Source organism: Pollachius pollachius (genome assembly GCF_949987615.1).
Source record: "Pollachius pollachius genome assembly, chromosome: 5".
NCBI lineage: Eukaryota > Metazoa > Chordata > Actinopteri > Gadiformes > Gadidae > Pollachius > Pollachius pollachius.
The window spans coordinates 17,993,752-18,004,712 of record NC_136938.1 but is presented as its reverse complement, the minus strand read 5'-3'; the positions used below and the strand labels follow the sequence as shown (position 1 = coordinate 18,004,712).

The following is a 10,961-nucleotide window of genomic DNA, read 5'->3' as shown; positions in this document are numbered from 1 at the left end:
AGTGTTCTGGTGAAAGATGATTTATCTTTCACATTGATTCAGGCTGATACAGTCCTCCACAAAGATTGTGAATGCATAAATGCAATTATTAAATAAATAGATGGACATGGAGTTGGGTCATTCACTTTCACATATTAATATTGTTAATATTACTTTGAATGAAAATAAAACCCTCTAGGACCCACCTGTCTGTCCAGTTTTTGCTGTCGGAGGTTACTCCCTTCATCATCTAGAGTGCTGGAAACAAAAAGGAGACATTAAATATGGCTTTCCTACACTATGACTTATAGCTCATTGGTTTGAAATGCATGTTGTCATTTTGGGCTTGTCTTTCATATTATTTGAATAAATGTAAGGATGTTACAGTTGCACTTGTGTTTTTTTATGCAACTACTTTATGCAACAAGGCCCGATGACTTTCTGATTATTAAAAGAATCAAATCCAAACAAAGGAAATGTTAAAGGTGTAGTGTGTAGGAGTTAGTGGCATCTAGCGGTGAGGTTGTAGATAGCACCAAACTTATAACCCCCTCGTCCCTAACAACCACGTAGGAGAAGCTACGCTGACGCAGGTACCATTAATTACTTCCAAAATTAGGTCACCCTGTAGGATAGGATCAGGTAGTCAAGGTTCAATATATTAGGTTCCTTGAGGGATTTTCATCTGGTCTGGTTATTTAGTCTGTTAAACGATTGGTCATACCTTACAAGTAAGATGGCGATAATAATGCTTCATTGTCCTGCATTGTGTTACAGCTTTTTGCTAACATTAGCGATTTGTTCCCTTCTGGAAAATAGTAGAAACATGGCGGTGCATCATGCCGTGCTACTGGAAAGAGGACCCGCTCCCTATGTAGATATAAAGGGCTCATTCTAAGGTAACCAAAACACGATTATTATTTTTATGGGAATATATTCTTATTAAAACATACTTATGGATATTATGTTCCATTTCTGCCACGTCTGTTCCGCTAGATGCCACACAATTCTACACACGCCACTTTTAAGATAAGATAATGATTGTTGGGAAATAAAGCCACTTGTGATTTTTAGAGCTTTTAAACAGCAGTAGGGAAATCACTGATTGCTGCTGCAGCTAGTATGGTCTGGCACCACTGAGACCTTCCCCCAATTCCTTATTAAAGGCCAATTAGAACGCTGGTGGTGGAGGAAAAGCTTAAGGATGAACAAGTAATATAAAGAAGTAGGTCTCCTTTTACTAATGAACCGACGTAATAGTAATTGTGACACAAGGTGTCTTCATTATCCCAAAAAGCATTGCAGTGCAAATAGGTAGCGTTATGTCATCAGGAAAACCTTACCTCATCAATGCATGACATTAAGCCCCGTTTAAATAATCTAGGATTTAACATTAAATTAACAATTGACAATTGCAACACAACAATATTTCTACATTTCAAGTTTGATGCAAAATGCGGAAGGTGCTTTTACAGAAATTGTCCTAATTCTTATCTCAAAACCGTCATCCCATCATCTATTTATAAAGCCTAGGTCCTTGAGAAAAAATTAACACATTTAGCATGATTATCACATTCTCGTCCAAGGGAGCATGTAATGACTGCAACCAACTGTGTATTACCCGTCACACCTCAATAATTATTTCGGACAACCCAACACAACCAAAATTCCGGATGATGGAAATCTGTTAACCTAACTGTTAACTGTTAACTTAACTCAAGCGCCAAATCACATGCAGGAAAATGGATATAATGACATGAAATGCACACTACAACTCCCACTCTCTGTCACATAGAGACAAACAAAGCACTCGTGTGCAATCAGTTATGAAGAGCATGGCAGACACATGAGCACACGAATATATTCCTGTGGAGGTCAACTACCTCATTACCGTGGAGAGACTCTTGTGACTGTTGCTGCACCGTCATTATGAAAAGGTTCATACGTGGTTACATAATCCCCCACTGATAACCTCATTACATATGTTCAATAACCTTTAATGTGTTGTTGACTTTTGAACTTCAAACGACATTTCCCACCAGATTAATATAAAAAAAAAAAAACAATTGAATAATTATAATAGAAAATACTAAAATAGTCTGGATGGATTAAAGTCTAACTTGGAGAAAGTATCACGACACTATTGGATGAATCAAAGGTTATTGAGCTATATCGGCAAAGTGCTGGCCTTTGTAATGTCCAAGAGCACTATTCATAATTAATGAAACTAGTCCAGGAATAACATCATAAATTATTATAACAAGTGAATAGGAGCACAGTGAACAAAAGAGGTAGCTATAGGGAACCACCACTGTAGACGATGTTCGTTGAACAGCTATAATTTCACAGGTTATTAAAATGTCTAATGACTTAACACAATATGTAGTCTCATGCAATTCATTCAACCACTCACAGTCAGTTCTGTGTCATTAATGTATAGAAAGCAGGAGCAAACGGCAACAATGGGAGCATTGAAACCATGGCAATATAATTCCATTTTCGAGATAAAAAAATAAATCCTGCAAGTGTAAAACACACATGGCAAATGAGACACACAGTCTCTGTTCCTCAACCACAAAACACCATTTTGCAATTACAAGTAAGATTAGTTTTACTCCCTCAGCCCCATATACATTTCAAAGAAAGAGGATTTCAGATATACTGACAGAACTCTAATTCATGTGCAGTTTACCAAATATTTAAGCTTTCCAATTGAGAGCTGAAGGAGGATGTGTCTGCTACACCTGTGCCAATTCATCAGGGCCAAGCCAGTCACTCAAGTGATTATGACCTCTGCCACGCCACTCATTCCTTCTCTTTCCTCACAGTCTTTTCAGTGTTCATCATTAGATCGATTGAATCGCACCCTCAAAAACCTCCACTAGAACACACACACACACACACACACACACACACACACACACACACACACACACACACACACACAGATATTCACAATAACAATGACCCACACACAGTATATGTACACACTTGCACACTCACTAAAACATATGTGCATACACACACGCACACACACACACACAGATATGCACATGCATGCACACTAACTACCAGAATATCCTTGCATGCACACACACACAGACACACAAACACACACATGTTTGCATGCACAGTAAGTAACAACTACCATAATACATGCATACATACACACACATACACACACACACACACATACACACATACACACACACGCTTGCATGCACAGTAAGTAACAACTACCAGAATACATGCATATACACACACACACCCACAGACCCACAGACACACACACACACAAACACACACTTAATAACACAAAGCGCATGCAAACCCCTCATAGCAGAATGTTTCCGGGGGGCTCCCAGGACAGAGGTGTACCTGTAGGGAATCCAGTCAGAGGAGTGTTTGGAGCTCATCCCGAGTGCCTCGCGCCTACTGCTAGCGCCTTCTCGCTGCAAGGCAAATGGCCTGCGATGGCAACAGCACAAGTGGCTGTAGGTTTGCTTGGCTGTCAGTGATCAGAGCGAGATAGCCATCATAGCGTGTTCATCCTCTGCTGCCCACAGCCCGCTCCATGCTCCCCCAAGCCCCAGCCTCGCTGAGCCTCCCCGAGAATGTCCTCCGAAGGGCTTGGAGGTAGAACAGGCCAGCCCGGGCCACCAGCACCTTGCTCTGGAAGCTGGGGATGACGAACGACGAACGCGCTCCTCAGACCCGCACGGTGCAACAACACAAAAAAATACCACACTGCCTGCCTTTCGCTTGCTGCCTGCCTCTCTCTCTCTCTCTCTCTCTCTCTCTCTGTCTCTCTCTCTCTCTCTCTCTCTCTCTCTCTCTCTGTCTCTCTCTCTCTCTCTCTCTCTCTCTCTCTCTCTCTCTCTCTCTCTCTGTCTCTCTCTCTCCTGCGTCCCCTGCCTCTGTTTCTCACACCAGTGGTGGCTTCTTCCGCTCCACTTCTGCACCGTTCTCCCCGGGCGTTCGCTCCATACGCTCTGTATCCGAAATTCCCTCCCTCGTCTCTCGCTGTCTTTCTCTCTCTTCCTCTCCCTCTGCCTTCTCTTCTCCTTTAAATCTGCCCCTCCCCCTTCCCCTCTCAGACTGCCTCTGCCTGCCCGCTCCCCACGTATATATTGCACGGCGGCAGCCTCCTCGATGTGAGAGCTGGAGGAGGGCATCGGAAACAGGTAACGGAGAAAACCTTTTTTGTCGCTTTCCTCCTTTTTCCCGGGGAACAATACGGCCGACACAAACGAAGCACTTGTCCGCCTCAATGATGCACACATACGTGCATAATGAAAACCACAATGGCAGGCACACACACTTCGGCTTAAACAAACACAAACGCATACATTTATCTCTCTCCTCTTCACTCGCTCTCTCATGCACGCTGTGTGTAATGCATGAGGCGTTTAAAGCAGCGATGAAGATGTGTTACCGGGGCTATAATTGTATTTTTTCATTGGGTGTGCAAAGGCCAATTAGCATAAAATTGTGTGCGAGGAAGTGTTCGTCTGCACACACAGTCCTTAATTTAACACTCTCCACCAGACAAAAGGAACACTGTGATGGTGCCACAGCTCCAACCCTGTCAGACTCATCTGCTCTAAGCCCCCCCCCCCCCCCCCCCCCACACCTCCCTCATCGTCCCTCGGACGGACCCCTCCCGCCCCCCCCCCCCCCCCCCCCCCCCCCGACACACACACACACACACACACACACACACACACACACACACACACACACACTGCCCCCACATTAACAGGCAGAGCTCACTATCGTATCAGGTCTAATGGGGGACTTATCTTGAAATAAGTAATTTTCATTCCCTATCCTACACGTATTTTCCCCATGCCCAGTCCCGAATCCATCTCATATATCAAAGTGGAGATACCTTTTTTTTTTCAATTCGGCATAATATGATATTCCATATGCAAGTTGTATACATTGAAGTGCAGTCTGGGCATCAGGAAATGCACTCAACGACAGAAAATAACTGCAGGCCTCAGTTCATAAATTTAACTCAGACACTGAATTGTGCTGACAGTTGAAGGGTAAATTCACACGCTTGTCAGAGACTAACGTTTCATAAATGCCTCACTCAATATTTTCTAGCCTCAGTGCTAAGCATGTCTTACATATGATTTTAAAATGTATGCCAAAAAGTGGTATGGTCGAGTACCTAAAGTAATATTATGTCAGCTTTCATATCCACCCCACTTCTGCCGGTTTAGATGTAATGCAGCATATAAATAAAGAGGAGAATCTCATTTTAGGGTTTGTAACCATTGTTTGGGTTTGGGATTGTATAGGTTCGGGAGCGTGATATGAACTTGGTTTGATACGAGAACGAGGCTTGAGAACATGCTGTTTCACCACGAGAGAAGTTGTAAGCACATCACCGCCCTTCATATTTGATGCGTAAGCCCTTTGATGTTCACCCTTGGTAATGAGAGAGTTGGTGGGGGGGGGGGTTAAAGGCTTCTATATCAGACACCTTTCTATCACAAGAGCACATGAACCTGATCATCTTGAACTGCCACCACTCCTAAGTAAATACACTCTCTTCTCGTGTATGTATTCGCCCATTAAGTAGCAAATGGCACGGCCCCCTCTAAACAGAACAGAGCTGTTTGTTTCCAGACCACATTTAAGGAAGTGACGTGATACTGAAGTAGTATCAGTTTCAAGGTTTGCCATTTGATGTTGGCAGTTTCACGGCAACAAATAAGATCACTAAGAAAAATGAACAGCAACGAGTTAAGTCACCATAACAACTCAAAATCAGCGTTGTTGTTGTTGTTTTTTACAAATAGTTACACAACCTATTGTATAGGGAAGGTAGATTATATAAGTGTTTTGGCATTCAAGTTAGAGAAGGCCAGCAATAGAAGTCCAGGAAGTTGCCCTACTTCATGTTCTTTGCTGCATTCAGTTCCATCAAGTGTATGTTTTATTGCGCATCGCTCCAACCATACTGGGACATACTGGGTATGTCCCAGTATGTATTCGTTCAAAAGGTTGGTTGATCTTTTTTATCCCGTCTTTCCATGACACCCTACACGACCTCCCACCACATCTTGGCCCCTCCAGGGGAAAATGTCTGAAAGCCATCCCCTATCATGGATGGCATTGAGGTTCAAAAGCTACATCATTCGCAGGTTTCCCACTGGCTATGGGCAGCCCGTTGAGCAGCCCGTATGTTTTAATAAGAGCCGTTGCATGTCTGAGGTAACCTTGTGGTGATTAAAGTTAAGGCAACCTCCTCCTAATGTCCGGAGCTGGCCAAACCATGACCTCAGAGATCCCTGGTGGCCGGTGTCTAGGCTTGTGGTGGTCCTTATAGAACATCACTTAGTATGTTTACATGATGCGAACAATCACATGAACAACCAGGATACCGGCGTATTTTGAGCACAATGAGCTCAACATTGCTAAAAGGCGTCAGGGCACTTTAATACTTTGGTGTGAACAAGCAGGTCTCTGACCTAATTGATATTGTACAGACCGCTAAACACATAGACACGTCTAAATAGGTGAAGTGACATGCTGGTTATGAGATATTGTTACATGTATCCAGGTTTGACATTGTTCATCCTGCTTAGTATAACTCTACACTATTTTGTCTACACTTACCAACACTAATTATTTCATGAATTCATATAGGGATGACAAGCCTGTGGTCTGTCATTGCGGAAAGGTGTGTTTAATGATAAGGAGCTTTGTTTATTATTTTAGAATGTACAAAGAAAAAAAAAACGTCTACAGAAACACAAGAAAAATGCATATAGAGAGAGACAATTTCTGTACTTTGGCAATATTAAGTTGAAATGGTGTGTTACAGACAGCTATATTAAAAAAGTACACATCAGCTGTCATTTGTAAAAATACGACTGAATCTCCTTTGAAAACAGCTTTCCTTACTTGAGCTCAGGACATTAATATGAGCATTAAAGCCCTATGCAGGATTGTGTAGGTTTTCTTTACATATGGTTAGAAAAATCATGATGGGGTCTGGGCAATTATTATTCGGCTATGTCACTCAAACGTTGAACCTTTAATTAAAACGTCTAAGCCTGTAACTGGTGGTGAGCAGCTTAAATCCAGAAATGCTGGGTTCTTTTTTGCAGGTTGCTGTTCGGAAGTGGATCAAACACTGGCATCTTTATTGAAGGGCAGTAGTAAATCACAGCACGCCAAGAAGTGAGAGGGAGGGGTGTGGTGGAGAGGCCATGAGTCACTGGGAAGAGTTAAGATCCTGAGATAGCGAGAGTGAGAGAGAGAGAGAGAGAGAGAGAGAGAGAGAGAGAGAGAGAGAGAGCTAGAGAGAGAGAGAGAGAGAGAGAGAGAGAGCTAGAGAGAGAGCGAGAGAGCGAGAGAGAGAGAGAGAGAGCTAGAGAGAGAGAGAGAGAGAGAGAGAGAGAGAGCTAGAGAGAGAGCGAGAGGGAGAGAGAGGGAGGAAGAGAGAGAGTGAGAGAGTGAGAGAGAGAGAGAGAGCTAGAGAGAGAGCGAGAGGGAGAGAGAGGGAGGAAGAGAGAGAGTGAGAGAGTGAGAGAGTGAGAGAGAGAGAGCGAGAGGGAGAGAGAGGGAGGAAGAGAGAGAGTGAGAGAGTGAGAGAGAGATGATTGTTGGATGGTTGGTTGGAGATGGTCAGATAATTCAATGAAGGTGACAGCAAAGAATAACATGCACTGTCGGAAAAACCATGCTTCCATGTCACGTGTGTAGTGTATGTTATACCTGTGCATGTGTGCTTGTTTGTGTGTGTGTGTGTGTGTGTGTGCTTGTGTGTGTTGACACAGTAGATCTTGTATCAACGCAAGTCCCTGTATCTCATCTCCCAGTGCCAAACTGGGGGGGACATGCATAAAACATGATTTGGATTAGGAAATGTCAGCCAGGAAGAAACAGTGTCCCAGTGTCCCATTGGGCCGGGCAGATGGACTGCTTCAACACACTGAAGTCCCATTCGCCCTCTGCAGTCCATCTCTACAAACAGCACTCCACCGACTAATCACACACACCCCAGCCTCATCCCCAAAACCTCCTGTCCACGCACAGGTTTTAGGGTAGGAATACACAGTTAATTTGTGGCACGGATACACTGTATACTTTCCAGCATTCATTATATTGTTCTTAATGTCCCCAATAAACCAAATGTCTGCCATGTGCCCACGGGGATGCTCTGATGGTATGAATGTTAGCTGCGGGTGATGTAGGCTGGCTATGTGACCAAATAATGCAGAGAAAAAAAGATTGTAATGCAAAGGTGAGGAGAGAGGGGTGAGATGCGTGATCGCATAGATTCAAATGTATCATAGGGCAGCTGAGCACTGCAGCGTATATATCAATTATAGGGATGAATGATGCTTACATACTGTGATAATGGATAGTTGAAATAATGATCATTTAGATATTGTTTTGATATGGAAAACAGAATAAAACCTTACTGTATATCATAGTCTCAATGAAGAAATGAATATTGCAAGCAAACATTTAGCATTTAAAGAAAACGACAAAGATATATCCTTTTAGTATTTTGAATTTTCTGCTTGAGTAGATTATCCCTACAAAAACAGATGTTCCAGCCGTGTTTATGGACACTTCACATCAACCCTTCAAACCAATGCATGCTGTGCTGTTTCCAAATTACATTATTCTTAAGGGATAATGGCGCTGAGGATGAACAGAAGATTGCTCATATAGCTCAGTCTTTTCACCCTGACAAAACAGACGAGAGCGAGGGCTTGAGTGTGCGCCTGCAGGCTCACTCAGCGTCTCCGTGAGTAGGCCCATTCCTCCTGCGTACGTCACTCTGCTATACTCTTGATAGACACCCTGCTCTGCTTTTCCTGCTGTGACCATGGCAACAGTGGAAACCAATTAGCATTTGAAGCACACACGAGTACCGGCTCTTTCCAAATCATGCAGACATTCTCGCGAACACAACCAACAAAACTCAATGCTTCCTAAAATATTAAGCTGTTTAAACAAATCAAATCGTCTATCGGAGTATCTGTCGTGGCACAAATATCAGTGACTGTGACTCCACGTTTAATCCAATAGGGGGACACATACAACTGTGGAAGGAATAAAGTGAGGTTGAGGCTTGTACACTTGGGGGTGCTGTTGCACAACCTTCTGATGAGATTATTTAGTTAACATTTCAATAGGGAATACATTAAAGATGGATGTGTTTGTAACTTAAATGTATCTCTGGCAAAGCTATTCATATTCCGGAGATGCTTTCCAACAAAAGCAATTTAAGGTGCAGGTGGGGGCTAGGCAGTAACGGAATATATTGGAACCCAGAACCTTTTAGCTCGACATCAGAGACCAAACAGACAATCATGGTCCTTTACTAAGGCAAGCAATGCCTTAGTATAACCAAAGTATAGAGAAGGTATAATCCTCATAAAGTAGAGATAGATTGGGTTGATAGTAACCAAGACCTAAATAGAATAAATAAATAAATGATTCATTCCTAATTTTATAAAAGAGAAACTGTTTATGTTGTATTATACTGACATTTAGTATGATATTGGCAACACTTATACTTTGTGGTTTATAATTGTTTGATGTCTTTTTACAATAACACATTATAGCTTAAGCTTTAGTCTGATGAGTCATCGTACACTCTGTGCGCTGTATTGTTGTGACCATGTGTCTATGTGTCTATCTCATTAAGCCTGGGTTAGCTATTATGTGTGGGACTGCTCAGTGAGGCATCACTTCCTTTTTAGGAAAAGAGGTGTAATCAAGAGAAATTCCTGGAACATTTGCATCTAAAGATACATTATAACGTCACTTTGTCCAGTGATTTAGGCCGCTAAAGTTATATATATATATATATATATATAATTAACAATTAATAATAGCAGAGGACCAGGATCAAGCTCAAAATGATAGTTGTTTTCATGAAATGCAATCCATGCAGCAAGATAGCAGAGACAGAGAGCTAAATGAGACCTCAGTCTGAAATTAAAATAAAGTCCAAAAATAGGAGATAATCGATTATCTCGATAATGAAGACTAAAATCGCCATGTAATAATCCACAACAAGAAAATATCCAAACCCCTTGGTCCTCTTCTGAGAGGTTCAATGAAGACAGAACAAGGACAGCAACAATGACAATCACAAGGTCAATTGAAACCAATTGGTCAATTGATTTCCCTTCACCAATATCATATCTAGAATTTAGCTCCACATCATGCTTCCAGTTTTCCAAATGTTCCAACTACCTCAACAGACATATTCCCATATCTCCCTCTACTCTCTTCTAACTTCCTGTTCCAGATATTTGAGCCTATCAAAAGAATGTAGTTGATTCTGTAGGTTTCAACATCTCACAAATGCCAGCCAAATAGCATGGCATGCCACCTGCCTAGCATTGTGGAACCTAAGCAGCGCTGGCCTGGTCAGTCCTTAGACTGTAGATGGGGTGGTGCTGGTATAGGTATTGGAAGGCCAGTGGGACGTGCCTATCCCTCTGGCCTATGGAGTACCCTAAATGCCCCGGGACGGAGACAGGGAGGAGAGGTCTTTTGGATGAGAGGTTAGACCAAGGTCCAGCCTCCCTGTGGTCACTAAAGATCAGACAGCACTCATCACAAGAGTAGGGCTGCTAACTTTGGTGTCCTGGCTCTTGTACCAACATATACAAGATCATCAGTCACCTCTCTTATTGGATGGTTTCGCTCCTCACCTCTTCACGGTGACAGCCAGTGTGTGGTGAAGGATCCGGCTCAAACAGGCTGCCATACTACAAAGTGGTAGTGGAGGAGGTGTCACAGCCCTCACAGACCACAAAACAATCAGATCTTTCCGTTGTACATTGTATAACTTCCTATACCTTCCTTCATTATGCCATGGGTTTATTAGCATATGCGTATCCATTGATGTAGAATACACCATCCATATTCGAAAGACATGCAAGATACTTACAGGGTCAGTGATGATACTGTATTTGACTATGTCATCGTGC

At 42.6% G+C, this 10,961-nt stretch overlaps 1 protein-coding gene across 1 annotated transcript in view; it reads right to left on the bottom strand.

The window, feature by feature from the left end:
• Positions 1-3,395, bottom strand: part of tub (TUB bipartite transcription factor) — a gene marked incomplete at both ends in the record, with an annotated part of 16,173 nt that extends 12,778 nt beyond the window's left edge. The window contains 2 exons of the mRNA XM_079736667.1: positions 186-237; positions 3,358-3,395. Coding sequence (XP_079592793.1) covers positions 186-237; positions 3,358-3,395 — 90 coding nt within the window. The remainder of the gene's footprint in view (positions 1-185; positions 238-3,357) is intronic.
• Positions 3,396-10,961: the final 7,566 nt, after the last annotated feature.